At 48.9% G+C, this 20,780-nt stretch overlaps 1 protein-coding gene across 1 annotated transcript in view; it reads left to right on the forward strand.

Moving 5' to 3' along the window:
• The first annotated feature begins 1,769 nt into the window (after positions 1-1,769).
• The window catches only part of FRMPD3 (FERM and PDZ domain containing 3), a 56,023-nt gene continuing 37,012 nt past the window's right edge, over positions 1,770-20,780 (forward strand). The window contains exons 1-4 of the mRNA XM_068534053.1: positions 1,770-1,917; positions 4,924-5,026; positions 8,480-8,525; positions 18,020-18,124. Of these exons, the coding sequence (XP_068390154.1) occupies positions 1,794-1,917; positions 4,924-5,026; positions 8,480-8,525; positions 18,020-18,124 (378 nt within the window). The 5' untranslated portion in view covers positions 1,770-1,793. The remainder of the gene's footprint in view (positions 1,918-4,923; positions 5,027-8,479; positions 8,526-18,019; positions 18,125-20,780) is intronic.

The following is a 20,780-nucleotide window of genomic DNA, read 5'->3' on the forward strand; positions in this document are numbered from 1 at the left end:
CCAGTGAGATGAGGTCGGATGACAGGAGGCAAAGGGCTCGTTTGGGAAGCAGCTGTAGGGATGAGGCAAGATAGCGGCTACAGGAAGATGTTCTCTGGCTCCCTTCAAGGCCAAGTGCCTGCCTGCCACCAGGAGCAGAAATGAGAGAGGTGCCAGCCTGAGGCCACCCTCACTGAGCCCCTGTCCTGGGAGGGTCCCTATCCAGAACACCGGCCAGCCAAGTTCCAGCTTCCAAGTGACTTTCTGTTGAAGAGTGACCATTTGTCTTACCAGCATGAGAGGGAAGGAGGCAGTTTCTGAATTCATCTTCAGCAGGCTTGACCTCATCTTAGCAGCTCCTTCCACCTCCCTCAGGGGCACCAGACAGAGCCCAAGCCAGCATGAGTGCAGCCAGAGTTGATGTGGTTGGATTCAAATCAGCCACAGTCCGTCTTCCTGCCTGAGCTCTTCTGTGAGAGAGACAAGCCCGGGACTCTGAATTTCTCTTTTATACGATTACTCTAAACCTACCGAATCTGTGTCCTGATAAACAACCTAATTGCTTACAACCATTTGCTCCCGAGGAATTTGGTATTCTTCGCTAGTCAACAATCACTCTCATAGTGTCAGAACCCCCCACTTCTTTTCCAAACCTTAGTTTGATTAATTAGCTTCTGGCCCTCTGTATCTTGTTCAGAAGGGCACTGCCTGGAACCTTAATTTTTGAGAATACACACACCTAGGCTAGGAAACTCAGTCCCTTTTAGTAGGCCAATTCAGGGGGCTGAGGCTCTGGGCCTCTTGGCTGTGGTCCGCTCTCTTCTACCTCCACCTGCCCTATCCTGCCTGCCGGCCATTGATTCCCCCCCTTTTGCCTCTTCCCTTGTCCCTGCACACAGTGCCTTCACAAAGCCCAGGGTCCCCCACGCCCTCACCCCTTAGGGCTCTTCATTCAAATAGTGAGCTCAGACCCATCCTTGCCTGCAGGATGCTTCACCCTGGCCCTTACTGTATACCCTCTATAAAGTCCTAGTGTAATACCTAAGCTTCAGTAAGTTGCGCTGTCAGCGTCAGGAGTGCTATCTATAATCTCTCCCGAGTACTGAGACAATGATTTCTCTTCTCCCAGCTCGTCTGGGTTCGGGTCTTCCGGCAGCCACAGGAGGCAGCTCTCCTTCTTGCCCACGGGAGCCGCTCTCCAGCTATCCCATTAACTGAAATAAGCTGGCGTTATGCACGGTTGTGTAGGTGCTGGTCCTGCACATGAGCCCGTTTGTTTACATATGGCATCTCAATAGTTTATTTTTATATATAACCTAAGGGACATGAAAGTTTAAAATTACACAAGGACTTCATGGAGGTGCTCCACATTCTGAAATGACTTCACATTCCTTCCCCACTTCCTTGCCTGTTTTGTGGTCCCTTCCCTCAAGGTTCTGGTTTCTCTTAGGGAGTTAATAGCCAGTTCAATGGGTGATAACCTTTTGAACTAACCAGCTGTTAGTCCTTTTTAGGACTGACTCTAATGTCAGGCTCCATGACACCAATTTCCTCTGTTGGCCCTGGCCCTGTAGACAAGTGACTTCTCCTTTCTAGACTCTTCTTTCTCCAGTCTGAAATATGAGGCAGTCATCCCCTCTGCTGGTGCCAGAGGAGGTAGGAAGCGATGTGCGTGAACTCCCTGGTGCCGTGGCCAGCACCCTTGTCGGCGTCCCTCCCAGCTGCTTCTGAGGCTTAGTTGCCTTTGCGTCTTGTTTTGCTCCCATCTTCCCCTTCCCCTCAGTCATGTGATACAGGAAGAGAGCGCAAATGATATGGAATGTGAGCAGCTGCCAGCAGAGACGCTGCGACAAGTGACCATTCACCGGGACCCTATATATGGCTTTGGCTTCGTGGCCGGCAGTGAGAGGCCTGTGGTGGTGCGATCTGTGAGGCCAGGTAGGTGTCCCTCAGAGTGTCCCCGTGGCCCTGGCTCCTACCCCCCAACACCCACACATCGCCCCAAAGAGCAGAGCACCCGAGTATACTGTGTTGCCGAGGAACTCATGAAGAGTGGGTGAAGACTTGCCAACCAGTAGCTGTGTGAGGGAGCTGGGCTTCTAAGACTTAGCCACACACACCACCGAGGCTGCTGGGGCTCTAGACAGAGGCTGTAGTTGATGGTTTAGTAGGGTCTGGGTCTTAATAAAACTTCCCTTTGCACAGAACCTTCATAGAAGAGCCATACTGCCTTGGATGAGGAATACTCATCCAATTCGATTCAACAAATATGTATTGATCGCCTACTCTAAGCCCAGCAAGGTTATAGGGAAATACAAGACAGAGTTTCTGTCCCCAAGAATCTAACCATCAGGCTCTGGAGACTAGTACACGTTCATGAAATAGGTCATCCATTAAAGACTGGAGTCAGGATATAGACCATAGGTGGGAGAGGAGAGTGAAATCTCCGAATGCCACAGTGGCATTACAACACCTACCATTGATGTAGGTACTACTGTGTGCTTTACATCATCTTGTTCAGTCCTCACAGCTGCGCCCACAAGGTAAGTAATACCATTCCTATTTTACAAATGAGAAAACTGAGGCATAGACGAAGAGAAATGGCTTGTCCAGGGTCACTCTGCTAGGAAGCAGCAGAGCTAGGATTTGCACTTAAGCCTGTGTGATGCCATGCGGGGGGAGCAGGGCTTGAATGGGACCATGCGGGGTGGACCAGGTGAGAACCCCACCGGAACTGTAAAAGCCTGCTGTCATGAATGAAATAGGAAAGGGCCTGAGCACTGTTTTGTTCTGAATCTTGCTAGGCATTGACAGAAAAGACAGACGGAAAGGAGCTCTATTCCTGACTTGCTGGGCCTGAGGCTTTAGATGTTTACAACAGTTTCTCGCTCAGTCAAGAGGAGCAGCCAGAGTACAAACTGGTCTAGCAGAAATTTGATGAATTTTGCAATCCTCCAAGGAAAAGAAAAAGATTTTTGTAAGCTCGCTCTTCAACTAGAGGGCATAAAGTAAAAAAACAATTCAGTACAAGAGTTCACGGCTGACCTAAGGCTCCCGAGTCAGTCATGCAGTTTGGCGAAAGGTTTTTGAGTCTCTCTGATCAGAAATCAAATTTGTCCTGGGAAAGAGGGACCCAGATAAAACTTAGTAACAGACCACCAGGAGCCCCTGCTTTAACTTCAGAGGAGACAGAATTCATAGGGTTGCTGCAGGTGGTATGAGAATGTAGAATAAGGGGTTGGAGAAGTGGAGAGAAGGAAAGCCACAGGGGAGACCACAGGAGGCCACAGGGCTGGCAGGCTGATTGCAGAGAACTTGTTTTTGAGAGCGCAAGAAAAGATAAGACGCATCCTATAGAGGAACAGTTATGGTTGAACAAGCCAACAAACCATTCCGTGAAAATAGTAGTAAACTGAGCTTACTACTGCCATCAGAGAGCCAAGGCTTGTGATGGAGATTGAGTTCCATGAGGACCTCCTCCATTAAAAGGAAGGAAGGAGGGATGGATGGATGGAAGGAAGGGAGGAAGGAAAGAAGGGAGGGAGGGAATAGGTAGAGTGGCCTCTACCTACAAGATTGGCATAATTGGCAGAAGTAGATAGGAGGAATGAAATGAGTTGAAGGAATTGTCCCTTGGAGGATATGATAACTACCATTTATTGAATTCTTACCAACATCAATCAGCTGTTTTAAGTGCTATACATTCATCATCCCATTTCTCCTCCCAACATTCTTATGATGTTATTTTTCCATTTCACAGATGAAGAAAGAAAGATTCAGAGAGGTTAAATGTTTCATCCACAACTAGTGAATTGCAGATAATGAGGTTAGAGTCTGGGCCTGGCTGGCTGGCTGCAAAGAGTGGACTCTTCACCACCATGCTGCCCACTTCTGAAGTCACTGTGCTGTCGGGAGACTGGGCCGAGTGGGTTGAGGGCCATTGCAGTTGGAGTGGTGAATCCGCTTAGCACGCAGGCCTCACTCTCCAGAGCCACTGAGCTGTGCTCAAGTGACACAGTGGCCTTGTTATTGTTCATGTTTGTGGAATTTGCACAGCACACTTCTTTGTAGAGAGAGGAATAGTTGGGATCTGGCCCTTTTGAGTGGATCCCAATAAGCGTCCAGGCTGGTTTGAGAGAGGCATGTCGTTAAACATCTCTTTCAGGTTTGAGTTAAGCTGGGTCCAACTTCTCATTCTCCCTGAATCTCTAAAAAGCTTTCCTCCAAGAAGGTCTTTGCTAAACACCAGAAGCAGCATAGCCCGGGGCACCCCTCAAACCCACCCTTCACCCCAACCAGGAAGGTAAGGCCCTCAGGCAGGTCTGCTTTCTAAACCTCGACAGTAGAGATGGGAAGGAGGGAAAGGAAATTTCCAAGTGCCCGTGATTTAGGGTCTATGCCTTGTTCCCCTCATTTCTTGGAGAGTAGCATGTCTCAGAGGTGAAAGAAAATAAACCCTTCAGATCTTTTAGTCCATCCCCCTGTCTCCAGGCAAGTGAGTGCCTACATCCTTCCAGACCAGTGAGTTTGGATATTGTTCAAGTAAGAAGATTCCTCGCCCCCTCCCATCACCTGTAGCCCCTCCAGTAGTCTGGAAGCCATTCTCTGTGCCCAAGCAGATCCCTCCTGGTGAAACGGAAGTTTGTGCTCCTCTCTGGACCCGAGCCAGGAAGCACTCATGAACGTCGTCTGAGCACCAGGCCTTTGCCGCCACACCACTCCCAGCCAAAGGAGGGCCGCTCCTCTCTTTCTCCAGTCCTCTGCCCTCCATCCGCCACAGGCAGCAGTGGCCCGGGGCGCAAACAGCGGCCCTGCCACTGGCACCACTCGGCCCGCAGCGTCGCCTGCACCCACGTCAGCTCCCGCTCCCTCAGGCAGTGGCAACCCCCTCCCACCCAGGCCTGCGCTTTCCCAGCCCTCACGCCTGTCTCCTCTCCTCTGCAGGAGGCCCCTCTGAGGACAAGCTCCTGGCTGGTGACCAGATTGTGGCTATTAATGAGGAGGACGTGAGCGAAGCCCCCAGGGAGAGGTTCATAGAGCTCATCAGGTAATAGGGCCTTGGCCGGAGCTGAGTACGGCCCTCCCCTCCCACCAGTGGCGTAGCTGTGGCTGCCACAGCTCTCCCTGGCCCTGAGAGAGGAGCCCTCCCAGGGAGGGCAGCCCGAGCCAGGGTTCCTGGCTACCCAGGACATCTGGGGCCCAAGGGCCCTCACACACTCTGGCTTAGCCTCGTCCAGTGATGTGAGCAGGCACCCCCGCCCACATCACTGGACGGCCTCCTGCCATAGCTCACCTCACCTCCCTGCACCCAGCTGCTCCCCTTACCCACACCCTTTGGTTTTCGACTTGCTGTGCAGTAAGTGACCAATGAGAACAAGTGAGTGACCAATGAGAACGAGTGACCAGTGAGAACAATGAGTGACCAATGAGACAGACCAAGTGAGCAGTGAGAACCAAACCAGCCATTCAAAGGACATTCTGAGATAAGCACAATGTGAGCAAGTCACTGTTTCCCATCCCCCCCCAAAAAAACACACAAGAAGAAAATCCAAATCCCTGGCCAGTGGGTTGAAGGAGGGAACCTGCCATTGTGGATTTTGCTCACAGTGTGTGTGACCCCTTAGTGCCCTCCCCAGATGGGGGCAGGTGAGAGAGAGAAAGGGGTGTTAGCAGGACCACCACCCTCTGTCCGTGGAGTAATCACATTGACTTTTCCTCTCCTTTACCTCTCTACACACCAAGCCACATACCACACACACACACACACACACACACACACACACACACACACACACACACACCATGCCACTACATACCTCCCTACACACACCATGCCACCACATACCACATACATACACACCATGCATACCACATACCACACACACCCACATGCACACCATACACACCCAGACACAAAACATGGCACCACACACACACACACACACCCCATGCCACTACATACCTCCCCACACCACACCATGCCACCACACACCACATACATACACACCATGCATACCACATACTACACACACACCCACATGCACACCATACACACACACACAAACACACACACACCATGCACTACAAACATGCCTGCTCACACACACACACACACACGTACCATAGGCACTCCCACATGCCCACCACATGCACACCGCCGCCTTGCATAGACGTGTTGATGAGGAATGAGATGGTAGAAGCGATGGCTCTAGATTCCACGGGCTGACCTCAGTTTGGAGGACCTGGGCTGTCTCCCCTCAAATGGAACCCTGTGCCCGCTCTCCCACTCTCCCTCTCTGCCTGGTGTAGTCTGTTCCATCTCTGCATCCATCTCCTCAACCCTTCTTGATCTGGAGTGTTTCCATCCCACTTGTCTTTCTTGTTCTCCCAAAGCCCACCTGCCTCCAGACCCCCTCCCTCCCCTTCAAAGGCAGAGGAGCGGTACCCCCTTGCTAGCTCTGGAGGGGTTTGCAGTGCTCCCTCCTGAAGTCCAGAGCAGGTCTTCCTTGACATGCTCCCCCTCCAGCTTAATATCTTGGAATGTGTCTGGTCCCTAATGACCCTTAGTTTGTCTCTTCTCCAAGTTCAGTTTGTCCATTGCATTCCCCCACTCTCCACCCTTCACCCTTCACACTCCACCACCACACCAATATGGGGTGAGTTCTTTCAATCCCATCAGGGTATGCTGGCGTTCTTTCAGGCTGACCCCTCGGAAGTCTTTGCTTTGCTTCTAGTGGATATCTTTGCACCCCAGAACAAGGTAGCCTGATTTTGTGAGGGAGCCCAGAGCATTTTCTGGGTCAAGACAGAGCTCACTCATTTGATAACCTCAGGGGCTAGCAGATCATTCATTCATTCAGTAAATATTTCTTATAATGAGCGTTTACTGTGCATCAGGCATTGTTCTAGGCACTGAATATACAGCAGTGAATAAGCTAGATGAAAATCCTTGCCCATTGGAGTTTACATTCTAGTGGAAGGAGACACACCATAAGCAATAAACAGGATAAATAAGTATTGTACAGTGTACTAGAAGTTGATGAATGTTATTGAAGACTAGAAAGGAGATCAGGATAAAGAAGATCAGGAATGCTGGGCACAGGGGTGCAGAGTGCAACTTTAAATAGCACGGCCAGTGTCGGCCTCAGTGAGGAGGTGACATTTAAAGAAAGACTTGGGGACTTTCCTGGCGGTCCAGTGGTTAGGACTCCATGCTTCCACTGCACAAGTTTGATCCTAAGATCCTGCATGCCGCGTAGCGTCGCCAAAAAAAAAAAAAAAAAAAAAAAGACTTGAAGGAAATGAGGATGTTAGAGAAGGCAAGAAGAACCCAGTGTAAAGGCCCTAAAGCAGGAGTGTGTCTGGTGTGTTTGGCGAACAGGGGAGAAGCCAGCATGTGGAGTTGGGTAAAGAAGGGGGAGAGTCGTAGCTACTGCAAGGACTTTGGCTTTGTTCTACATGAAATGGGGAGACGTGGCAGGGGCCGGAGCACAGGAGTCACATAATCCGATTTACACTAGGCACCTGCCCTGGTCAAGAGACAGGATTTTCCATGGTGTTTTCCCTGGAATACAACTCCTTCCTTCCCCTGGGAGCTTCCCAGACCCTGCAGCTGATTCATCTCTGGACTCTGCCTCATTGAATATGGGAAATGGTCCAAGTCCTTGAGCAGGGAGCCTTGGCCTTCCTTGAATACCCAGAATCAAGGGCATCTTGACTCTGCTTCCTGAACACCTTTGTTCCCAGAAACATTTGGAAAAGGCCAACAAAGAGAGGGGAAGCTCCTTCAAGGCGAACGCTTTCCATTCCTTTAGTTCTTTTAAAGGATTATGTATTCCTGGAAGAGAATTTTCATATCTCACAGCTTGTTGGATCATTGGCATAATTCTTGTCTGAAGAGTTTCAAATTCTTCATCCTTTTGAATATTTGCTATCTGGAGAGTCTTGCCTTCCATCTGTTGCTTCCTGGCTCTCATTTTTTTGGTCCTTCAATTAAAACAAATCTGCTGAGTATGAGTCATGATGACCAAATGACCTCCTTTGGGTTTTTCCTTTCAGTTTCTCCTCTTGCTTAAATACCAGATTGCCAATAATCATGGTACACGTTTCCCAGGACTCTGACTGTGCTCCCTTTGAGTTCCATAATTCAGGTCTTTAGTTTTCCTTGAGAACTTTTTAGCCTATAGATAAAATTGCTCCTAGGGTTTGAGGATTTCTACAGAGAGAATGTGAGAAGGAATATTAAAAAAGACCGAAAAATGACAACCCCAGAGATAATGGTAATACCATCTTCAGACGCCTGTGCGAACCTATATGTATGGTGTATGTCAGCCGCCACAAATGATGGCAGGCGAGGCAGCCATGCGCATATTTAGATTGCCCTCTGTCCTAATCCATATGCCTGAATGCAGCCCAGGGGAGAATTCTGGTGTTGCTTCTTGTGCTAGATGAGTACCCAGTGCATGATACACTACTCTCCTGTTCCCTCTTCTCTCTGTAGGAGCGCTAAGGAATTCATCGTTCTTACAGTTCTGCACACTCATCAGGTGAGTGAGCCTCTTTGCCATCCGCCCTTCCTCCTGACTGAGGCAAGAGTATCCCCATATTGGAAAGTTATAGCCATGGGAGAAGGGGAGGAGGGAGACGAAGACCAGCATTGTTGTGAGCCAAGGATTTAGGAGTGAACTTAAAAGCGTACTTTCTGAACATCTTGTCTACGCTCATGTCCCAGACTTGAGGATTTTGAAGGGCTACACAGTGCTCTGTTCTGCCTTGTGCTCTCTGCTTTGCCCCACTTAAGCTGCCCCACCCCTGCCCCAGTTCCAGACATATTTTCTACCTCCTTTTTGCTGTGCCCCATCAAAATTTCCCTGTCCAGTGTCCGATTCCCTTAATCCTTGCAGACGGTGGGTGCTAATCTTATTTATTCATTCACACAGGTGTGTACTAAATGGCCTACGATATGTGAGACACAGCACTGTTTTGGGGGATTTACTGTAAAGTTGCTGGGGAGGTACAGTTGGACAAACAGGTTCACCTTTGTCCAGGTTCAGTCACTAACTGGCTATGTGACCTTGCGTGAGTTAGTTCCCTTTTCTGAACCTGTTTCGTCATCTGTAAATTGAGGGATTTAGACTAGAACAGTGTTCCCTGAACTTGCCTGATCATAATAGTCACCAGGACTGTTTATTAAAAGTGAAAGTCCCCAGACCCTTCTTCTCAAAAGCTGAAATCAGAAGGCACAGTGTCCATTACTAGGTCACATCCTTATAGTCATCTTAACTCAAGTTCACAAACCCAGGTGCAAAACTTCTGCATGCAAAACTCAGAGCCCTCCTTCCACCTCCAGCCTAGTTGTCCCTTTCCATTGTCCCCAACTCTACCCTGCACCCCAGCACTTATGTCCCAACCCCATCCCATAGCCACAGGGGAGGTCACATCTGTTGGGGATGGGAGACATGAAATCAGGGGAGACTTCACAGAGGAGGCTGCACCTGAGCTCTACCTTGAGAGATGGGGCAGGATTTCCCAGGCACAGATGGAGGGAAAGCTTATCCAGAGAGAGATGACATTTCTGTGCAAAGCGAGGGGCAGTGCATAGATGCAAGGCATGGGCTCACGAGCCTGGAAGACGGGGTTCAAATCAAACTCTGGCATTTACTGCCTCTCCTCATGGCCCCCAGCCATCTTCTGTGTCAATGTGAACCACACACACAAACATACACACACACGCGTGCGTGCGCACGCACACACACACACACACACACACACACACACACACACGTGCTTCCTGGTATTTAGGCCTTTCTCAATTACAATTCTCCTGTCTCAGGGCTTGCAAGCTCCACCCCTCAGTGGGTGTTACCAATAGGCCCCTCCCTCCCCACCTTACTGCACATGATTAGTTGCCTAGTGGGCAGTGGGCAGTCAGCCCTCACTCCCCAATCACCTGCCATGAAAATGGCTACCAGTTCCCCCAAAAAATGATGCTTGTGGCGTGGTTGGAATTTACCTCTCTGATCAGAGACCCGTTGTGGGTTACTTTGTTAGTCAGGTCTCCTCAAATGTCACTTCCTTGTAGAAGCCTTCCTGGACTATCCGTTCTAAGATAGAATCTACCTGCCACTATCTCCTGATACTGCTTAATTTTCCGAGCAGAGCTGAAATATTATACTTTTTAACTTTTTGTTTTGAAATCATTGTAGATTCACAGGAAGTTGCAAAGCTAGTACAGTGACATCCTTTACCATGTTTTTCCCAGTGGTTACGTGTTACATACCTACGGTACCATATCAGAACTGGGGCACTGATGTCAGTACAATGTGTGCGTAAGTTTCAGTGTCACTCTATCACATGTGTGGCTTCATGTATCAACACAGTCAAGATACTGGACAGTTCTATCACTGAAAGGATCCCTCATGTTGCCCTTTTATGGTGCCCCTACTCACCACCCTCAATCCCTGTCAACCACTAGTCTGTTTTCCATTTCTGTAATTTCATCATTTCAAGAATATTATATAAATGGAATCATAGAGTATGTAACCTTTGGTGGTTGGCTTTTTTCACTCAGCACAATGCCCTTGAGATTCATCCAAGCCATTGCTTGTATTAATAGTTTGCTCCTTTTTATTGCTGAATAGTATTCCATGGTATGGATGTACCACTGTTTGGTCATCCACCCATTGAAGGACATTGGGGTTGCTTCCAGACTTTGGCTAGCCCAGTTAAAGCTGCTATAAACATTCATGTACAGGCTTTTTTGTGTGTGAGCATTAAGTTTTCATTTCTCTGGGACAAATGCCCAAAAGTGTGATTGTTCAGTCATATATTAGATGTATGTTTAATTTATTAAGAAACTGCCAGGCTACTTTCGAGAGTGGCTGTATCATTTTACATTCCCATGAAATATTATACTTGTAGGTATTTATTGTCTGTCTCCCTCAATAGAATGTCAGCTCCATGAGGGTAGAGGCTGTGGTTCACTGCTGTATCCCCAGCACCTGGAACAGCACCTGGCATAGAATAGGCACTCAATAAGTATTTGTTGGAGGAACGAAGGAAATCCAACTTCCAGCCAGCACGGCAACCTAAACTAAAACTAAACTAAACTCAAGTGTCCAGACTTAGGTGCAGAATGAAGAGCCTAACACCCCCCTGTATCTCTGTCCCAACTCTCATCCCAGTGCCCCCAACACCCCTTTGTCCCCCAGTTCTTATGCCCCCACTGCCCATCCCATGGCCTCTTTGCCGTGGACAGGCTGCTTTCCTTCTCTCCTTTGTACATTTCTTAGTTCTCACTGCCCTGCAGACTTCTGTCCACATCTCTTCTAACACATGGCTGTTTCCTTGAAGACCTGGCTTGAGACTCATGTCTTCCAAACACCTTTGCCTGACTAACCTCAATGAGAGTTTCTAGTTCATTCATTTGTTCACCAAACATTTACTGAATGCTTACTATTCTAGGCGCTCTTCCAGGCTGGGAATATGGCAGTGCACAGGACAGACATGGTTCCTACTCTCAGAGAGCTTACATTCTACTTCTTGGCCTTGTGCTCTCTAAACCCTAGAAACATTGAAAAGTGGGTGAGCACATATACACAGGAGTGATAGGTAAAACAATTAGCAACCTGTACGGGAGGGGCCTTCCAATCAAAATGTAAGCCAGCCACGGGCACTGGAGCATAGTCTTGCAGGCCGCCTAACTGTGCCAGGTGTTAACCCTTTAGTTGATCTTTTATAAAGAGGTCCCAGGGGAGAGGTCAGGTGGCACCCAGGAAGCTTAGGGCACTGACTACTTACCAATCAGTGGGAGAGAATCCCTCAATATTTTACAACAGGTATGGCCATACCAGTGCATCCCAACCAAATGTCAGCCTTGCATACACGTACAGTCGATCCTCCGTATTCACAGATTCCGTATTTGCAAATTCGTCCACTGCCTAAAATTTATTTGTGACTCCGAAATCCATACTCACGGCAGTTTCCTGGTCATTTGCTGACATGCGCACAGCGTGAAAATTTTGAGTCTCCCAATGCGCATTCCCAGCTGAGGTCAAACAAGACGAGGATGGAGATGGTAGGGGGCAGTGCAGTGTAGTGCAGGAAGCTCCAGCTCTGGGGACAGTTGGGCAGCTTCAGGCAAGTCACAACACTTCAGAACCTCATTTTCTCCTGGTGAAATAAAGAAAATCGAATCTACCAGGGTGAGTTGTTTTTAGAATTTAAGATTATAATCTATGTGAGATACACACACACACACACACACACACACACACACACATTTCCCCCAGGAACAACTGTTCAGTATTCATTAGTTCAGTGCTCACACAACTATGAACAGCAGAAATCAACCGAGAGAATCTTCTCTCGCGCTAAAGTGAAAGCTTCTTGAAGACCCCCAGCATGTGTTCACTGTTACAGCTCCTACATCACAGAACATGGTAGCACTTGGTATCTCATGGGTGCCTCTTACCAGACTCTCATGTTCAAGCTTGACAGTCTCCAGAAGAAAATCTCCTGATAGGTCCAGGTTGTGGCCCAAGAATCTGTACTTTTAATAAGAGCCACAAGTAATTCTGATGCTCAGTAGAATTTGGGAAACATTGAACCAGACAATCCTTAAGGCCCCTGCCACTCCTACGTTCTGTGGCTGATAATGGTCTAATACAGTGGTCCTCTACTGGTTATACATTTGAACCTCCTGAGAAGCTCTTAAACATATTGATCCTTGGGCTCTAGCCTCGGACCAATTGAATTAGAAGCTCTGGGGATGGAGCCCAGGTATTGATCTTTTGAAAACTCTCCCCAAATGATTCTGATATGTAGCCAGGGTACACGGTCTAATGTATAGTCTCTTTCTGATGGCATTTTCCTTTTAAAGGAGTGACTGTTACCATGGCAGATCATTGGGGAGTATTTTGGGCAGTCACAGGGATCCTTTCCCAGGGACCCTCAAACCATACTGCATAGATAGCCACTTATTAAGTCTATATGTATTTAAGAAGAGTGTTCTTTAATCTTTGAGTGACCAACTATTCCCCGTGATTGACTGAATATGTATTCATTTTGGTACCCTTAGACCTTGTCACATCGTATGCCCTCAATAAATATTTTAAAATAAAGTACTGGCTTGTGACCTAGAATAGCCCTGGCAAAGCAAGCAGACAGTCCCTTCAAATGAAACCCTAGTTTTCTGGTTTTGAAAACTTAGCCTGTACCCAAAGAGTCTCTGTCCCCTCTGCTTGGAACCACCTGTCCAGAAAAAGAGCCAAAATAATGGGAACCACCGCAGAAGAATTAGTTTCCACAGAGCTTCTTCAGTATACTGCTTGGCAGAGAGTAGGTGCTCAAACCCTATCTGCTGAATTGATGAAGTAATTTGATATTAACCCTAGCAATCAACTACTGCCTTCTATTCTGTGCCTACTCTGCGCTTGGTGCTAGGGGAAGACACAGCAATATAAAATGTCATCTCTTCTTTTACAGCCTGGTTGGGGAGATGAGCAATGGTGGTGTGGATTCACAAGGAGTATTACAGGAAATCCAGGGAGGGGAATGGCAAGGTTGGGGAAGGGTTCAGGACCAAGGTAGGATTTGAGCTGGGTTTTAGAGGTGGCATTTAGCTGAGCAAAAGGGATGCTGGGGGCCCTGAAGGGTGGGGATGGTGAAGAGATAGCATGAGGTAGGCACAGAAGTGGGAAGAAGCCCCATGTGTCCAGGGAGCTGTGGGCAGAACACGCAACTAGGCGATAGATGGGGAGTGAGGGTTATGTGTGGTTTGTGGGGGACCTTGGAAGCCGGGGAGAGGACATGTTCCCCTCTAGGCAGTCCTGAATGCAGGAACAAAAGACCCCTGGGTCCCTTATCAGTGGGCCCCTGACACCAGGATGGCCCTCCATTGTCTCCGGCTCCCACAGTGGTTGCTATGGGAATTGCTTATAAGTAGGCTCAGATGTCAAAGAAAATGAGGCAGCAGAAAGGGAAATCAGGAGGCTGTCAAAGCTTCAGGAACCTGAGCTCCATGTTCTTAAAATCCTTTCACGATTATCGAAGTGCAGCCCTATCATACACTAAAACGTTTGGCCGTATACCTGTCTTTGGCCAAGGTATAAGTGAACACAACCCTGAAATCTGTACTAATAGAGCCACCAAATTAAAAAATGGTCAAAGAATCACCAGCTGTTTAATTCAGTCCTGAGGGAAGAGGCAGCCTCTCCTGTTGCTTATTCCACGGAGCCGCTGGCTTCACATTTACTTCAAGGGGCTTGCAATGGCCCCGGAGGTACTTAGCAATTCTAGGCCCGTGTTTCAGGCCAAAATTCATTTCAGCCAGAAAGGGTGCCCATTGCAAAATGAGACTCCCAGCTGCTTGGAGGAAAAATGGGGTCAGTCAAGAGCTCAGATGTCCCAGCTTTAAGGTACTCAGTCTATGCTTAGTGCGTTAGGACATTTCCAACAATTCCTGGGCACTACCCTCTCAGAGATTCTGACTTTTGAAGTCTGGTGTAGGCCTAGAAATCTGTGTTCTAACGAGCATTTCCCAGTGATTCTTATCATCAGGTAAGTTTTAGACAGACATAGTGGGTGAGTGCATGCTAATGAGTTAGTGCAGGACTCTGTGAATTTCTTCTGTAAAGGGCCATATAGTAAATACTTTAGGCTTTGTAGGCCATACGTGGTAGCACAAAAGCAGCCATAGGCAATGCATAAATGAAGAGAATGGCTGTGTTCCAGTAAAGCTTTATTTACTAAAATATGTGGTGGGCAGGAGCTGGCCCACACAGGCCCATAGTCTGCTGGCCCCTGAAGTGGGTTCCTTACTCCTTCTAGGTACCACATTTGAATGTTGACCAGGGCCTTCCCAATTCTCAATACTTTAATTCAAGTGAGCAACTCTAGTATCAAGAACTTCAGGCCCCATATTTGCACTTAGAAGATGCTTTGGGACAGGGCGATCTTTGAGAGCCCCTCAAGTCACACTGCAAGGTAGGCGTCACCTGTGTCGAAGCATAAAGCTAGACATGACTCTGTGACATGTAGCAGAGACCAGCTGGCAACGAGTGACTCACCATCAGTGATCGAGGCTGAAGACAGAGAATAGGATGGAGTCTTAGAAACCAACAGGACAAGGGTCAATGAGGAATGAGGCACAAACAAGCTGAAAACAGCTGTACAACAGACACTGGAAATGACTATAATCCTTGAGGATAGCAAGGAGGCTGTCCCCTCTCCATACATGATACATAAGAGGAGAGGGTACCAGTTAGGGGTCTTCATTTGTTCAAATCCATTCACTAGGAGCAAGGTAGAACCAGACCAGTGAACGAAAGACCAGGAATGGACTTGCAGCTTCAGTCCGCTGTGGGGAATGATGGCTAATCCAAGACTCAGAAAATCTGGGTTCTGGTTTTTGCTCCACTACTCAGTTATTTGGATGCATTGAGTAAACCGTATCCTCTTCCCTGGCCTCCGTTTCTTATGTAAAAATGAAGGGTGGACTAAAATGGCCCATTCAGGTCTCTAGAGATGCCTCATTCCACACTGTGCATGAGGGCATTCGATGACAGATGATCACAGCGAAAAGAGAGGGTGGCCGTCAGGTAGAACAGAGTTCACCTACCTTGTGTCTGGCACCTCCGGTGGAAATGTGACTACTGTGGAGACGGAGTCAAGCAGAGCTGCCTGAACAGAAGTACAGATCCTTCTGTCTTGCCCCCTCCCTTTGCTCCTGCCTCAGCCCACGGCCTCCACCCAAGATTTGAGCACCAAGCTGTGCAACACAAAGGCATTTCTCGACTTCCATGAACAATCAATAACTGTAATCACTTTCTGCAACGATCTCCAGCCCTGGATTTCCTTGTGCTACATTGTCTGCTGCCAACAAATTGTCTCTGTGGCTCAGGATGAGAAGTCTAAGGTTCCTTTAGCTCAGTGGTTCCCAACCTTAGCTGCATTTTGAAATCATCAGAAGCTTAAAAAGATACCAATACCTGGGCCCCATCCCCAGGAATTTAAAAATTTTTTAAAAACCCCGGGTTTTTTTTTTTTAAAGCTCCTCCCTCCGGTGTTTCTGCCCTCTAGCTAGCACTGAGACCCACTGCCTGACGTTCTGCTGGACTCAGTGGCTTTCTGCAGTCTGCCCTCTGTGGGGAGTGAGCTTGTTGGCTCTGGAAGAGAACACAGCTGGGACCAGGGCCCAAGAGCTAACGAGGACGTTTGTTTCTGGTGTGTCTTTATCTTAGGGCCCTGCCCTCCTGTGGCTGATCTAGTAAATGAATTCCAACCGCAGCGTTAATGGCAGAAAATAGCTTAATGTATTGCCTTCCCAGCTGGTGGGGACCCTTCAGGGCCTTAACACAAAGGAATGCTTGATTGTAGGGCTCGCAGGCTCCATGGCAAGGCTGGTAGGGGAGGCGGTTTGAAGGAGCCCCAAACCTGATTTCCCCCTTCCTCATCTCAGTAAATGGCATCTCCATTCTTCCAGTTGACTCCTCTTTCTCACCTCCCACAACCAATCCGTCAACATAGCATCTTGGTTCTATCTTCAGAATCTAGCCAGAATCCACTCACTTGGGATCATAGCGCCATTATTACCATCCTGGCCCAAGCCTCCATCATATTTTAAACTGTATTCCTGCAGTAGACTCCGAACGGGTCTCCCTCCTCTGGCTGCCACCCTCCTGTGCTATCTTCCACACAGCAGACAGAGGCATCCGTTTTAAATGCAAGTCAGACCCTGTCTGCTCAAAACCCTCCGGTGGAGCAAAATCCAAAGTTCCTGACACGTGATCCAGCCCCCAGACTCCTCTCCAGCTCCCCGCTCAGTTGTTCCGCTGGGCTTCCTGGCTGCTACCCCCACACCCCAGTCCTCCTCCCACCTCAGAGACTTTCTTGTTCTTTCTTCCTGGAAGGCTCTTGCTCCAGGTATCCTCATGGCAGTCTCAAGCTCACTTCCTTCAGGCCTCTGCTTAAATGTCACCTCCTGGAAGAGGTCTTCCCTGACCGTCCCGTCTAAAATAACACCCCGGCCACTCCCCACCCTCACGGCCTCAGTCTCTGCTGTAGTCCCTCACTCTGCTCGATTTGTCCTCGTGTCCTTATTTGCTACCTAAGAGATATTTCTGTGTTTATTGTCTGTCTGTCTGTCCCTGCTAGGGTGGGCGCTCCTTGAGGCCAGGGAGTTTTGCCCATCTTGTTCACTGCTGGATCCCTCATCACCTAGAACTGTGCCTGGCACAGAGTGGGCCCTCCCTAGATTTGTCACACGGATGAATAAATGCCCCCAAAGACATGAGGGTGCCCCTCACCAGGACTCCTGCATTTCCTCAAATCCACGGCCCACCCAGGAAAGACTTAGTTTCCAGCATTTGCTAACCATGCGTCCTGCTGAATTTGTGGGAGTTTTCGAAAACTGGAGGGCCTAGCTGATTGAGCATTTCTTACAGAATTGGATGAACAAAGTAGTGGAGAGCCCAGAACTAGGAAGCCAGGACACCTGGGTAAAATCCCTAATGTCTCTACTCCCAAATAGTGTAGAAATTGTGGAGAAATCCTTTTGGAGGGCTAGGCCTCCTTTCTTCCACATCTAAAATAATATTTTCTATGAGCCTCCATCCTAGGGGCAGGGCATGTTTTTGAAATGAATAAGATTATTTCTGTAAATCCTTTGCGATGTTCCTATTCAGATGTAATAAGGACCACCATTTAGATATATCTCACATTAAGGAAATCAAATATATAAAACTTCAGTGCATGTTATTACAAAGAATTTTTGCAAACTCCCCTAGGCCTAGAGCATTAATAATGGGATTCAACTTACTCAAATTCGATTCATGCCCAGCTTACACAGAACATACCAATCACCTAAGGAAGCACTTAGCACATTGCCTTGCCACCTACTAGGGAATCAATACTTATTTATTGGCTTATTGATCAGCAAGGCAAAGGGTACCCATACGGAGACATCTTAAGTCCCATGCAGCAAAGGTCAGGTTTTTCCCAGGGATGGAGAACTCACCAGCCCTCTCTGTTCTTTTTCCAGTCCCCCAAATCTGCCTTCATCAGTGCTGCGAAGAAGGCCAAGCTGAGATCCAATCCCGTGAAGGTCCGATTTTCTGAGCAGGTGGCAACTGGAGAAACAGATGCAGTAAGTGCAGCTTCAGCCCCCTCCCCTCGGCCCTTGGCCAGAGTCGGCCTGGCCGTCGAGGTCTCGCTCTGGGCCAGTTGCTCATCTGCTGCTCCTCAGAATGGACAGCATTGTGAAGGGGTTGGAGGGGGGGACCTCGGGGCTCTGGGTGGGTATTGAGTGAAGGGTGTGTGGCATCCAGAGAAGTATCAGTACGCTCAGAATCCTCACGGTGCTTCAAGAAATTTCCATCTCTAGCACAGTGTTCCATAAACTTCGTTTGGCTACTTGAAGGAAGGAAATAGTGGTTTTCTGAAGATGCGGTGACACTGAGCTCTCTTCACGTTGAAGTGATCCCACAACTCCAGGTCTCAGTTGGAGAAGACTGTGCAATGAAGGGTGAAGCAGCCTGGGGGAAATGATATAGACTCATTAAGTCACAGAGCTTTTACTAGGCACCGGCTGTGTTCCCAGCGTTACAGGGGATGCAAAATAAATGCCTGTTCCCTGCCTCTGGATACCTCTCAGTGATGTTGGGAGTACAAGTGGCTCAGACTGAGACAGTATAGAATCCACCGCAGGGTGGTATGATTTCGAGGAGCAGGTGATGCTTGACGGCCCATGCCATGCAGCGGCCAATCTGGGGGGTCATGGCCAGCCCACTCTTTCTCACTGCTTTGTGGGGTTAACATGAACTGAGCCATCTGTTCCAGATAAGCAAATGAGAAGAGGTGGGTGGAGCACAGAAAGATGTGTATTAGGCGGCCATGGTGATATCCCATGGGGGTGGGTGAGAGGGAAGGACAGCCGGAGCTAACGGGCACTGCGTGCTTTTACAGGCTGTCCTGGGCTGGGCTCTCGGGAGGCCCGTGGCATTTCTGTCGTGAGGAACAGCTGCAGCTGAGACAAGCTAGGAGGCCCAGCCTGAGTGGAGAAATCAGTGGGGCGCCAGGCACCCCTATAATTCTCTGAGGCAGAGCCACCCAGACGAAGGGATGGATAGAGGACAGAGGTGTCTTCCATCTCCATTTCCCTGACTCTCATACCCAAACTTCACCTAGGCCCTCCTCCATCCCTGCTCAAGGAAGGCTGTGAAGCCCAAGTGACAACTGGGCCCTATTGGCTAAGCCGTCGGAATAATTGGTGGTTGGGCTCCCTGTCAGTCACAGAAGAAGAGGTTGAAGAGAAGCCGGGGCCAGTGAGCAGAGAGGAAAGGGAGCAGTGTGGAGTCCTTGTGGATCAGAGTAAATCAGATCCTGAGGTCCAAGTCACTAAGGGGACATTTGTGTCCTGAGCCCTTGAACACCCAGAGGAAGTGAGGCTTGAATTTGGAGAGTACAGATAGGTACAACCTATCCCATCTCGGCATCACCGAGTAACCCACCAAGACCAGGCCACCCAGTGAAGAATCCCTCCCCTCCTCCCCCTCCCCTTCTTTCCCTCCTTTTTCCTCCTCTCTCTTCCTCTCCCTTCCCCACTCCCCCTTCCTCCACCATGATTCCCCTCTCCACATGTCACATCTAGACACAGGCAGAAGCCGGCCCCCACTGCAGACCAATCTGCACATAAATGCCCCAGAGTAGCTAGAAGCCCCCCAGGGTTACTCTGTCGCTCCCGGACAGGCCACCAAGCATGGTGGAGGCTCTTGTCTGGGAGAGACACAGGGATCAACCTTCTCACTCTCGCTGTGCTCAGGAAATGACTCGATGTCACAATACAGCCCCCCACCATCCCAGTGTGGACCGTAGCAGCTTGACCACTGGTCGGGTCCCGGGGGAGTCCAGGCCCAGGTGACTCCCAGCTACCCTATCATCCCTTTCTCTTGGTGTTCCAGGGCTTTATTAAGCAGCCAGAGCAAAAATAAATCCTGTGGGTGTTCCTTGCCAAGTCTATTTTTAAGCAAAATCAATTAAGTAATTATCTGAGTCCAACCCAGCGTGCTAAATAAAACCAGCCGCCGCTGAGCGTCGTCAGCCTGGGAACCCGGGGCCTCTGGGCTGGGCGGGAGCGAGGCGTCTCGGGATCAGGGAGAGAACCGGGGAGTCGCTTTTCCAACTTTAGATCCCATCACTCCCCACTGTGGCTTGACTCCATCACGAAATTATCTGATGTCACGATAGCACCACCCCACCTCCTCCTACCACACCCTGACCCAGGAGGACTTGCTTATGTTTTCATACTTTGTCCGTGACAGTCCCTAGATCTGGACTGTTCTTGTCCGGCCTCTCTAATAGTCCACACCTGCCACCTCCTTTAAAATCAAAATCCAATTCACCTCATCTAGGAAACCTTAGCTATCTTATACCTGTTGGTTTGATTTGGTGTTAGTGTTGTTCTCTAGTGGATTTGTGTATGTGTGCCAGGTCACTACTAGTGTAAGGCTAGACCCCGGTCCTCTGCGCTTGCTGTAGCCCCAGGTATTCAAAAATGGGCTTTGGGGGCTTCCCTGGTGGTCCGGTGGCTAAGACTCTGCGCTCCCAATCCAGGGGGCCTGGGTTCGATCCCTGGTCGGGGAAGTAGATCCCGCATGCCGTAACTAAATGATCCCGCGTGCCGTAACTAAATGGTCCCGCATGCCGCAATGAAGATCCCGCACGCGGCAATGAAGATCCTGTGTGCTGCGACTAAGACCCAGTGCAGCCAAATAAATAAATTAAGTAAATATATATTTTTTTAA

The sequence above is a fragment of the Eschrichtius robustus genome, chromosome X (assembly GCF_028021215.1).
Source record: "Eschrichtius robustus isolate mEscRob2 chromosome X, mEscRob2.pri, whole genome shotgun sequence".
Taxonomy (NCBI): Eukaryota; Metazoa; Chordata; class Mammalia; order Artiodactyla; family Eschrichtiidae; genus Eschrichtius; species Eschrichtius robustus.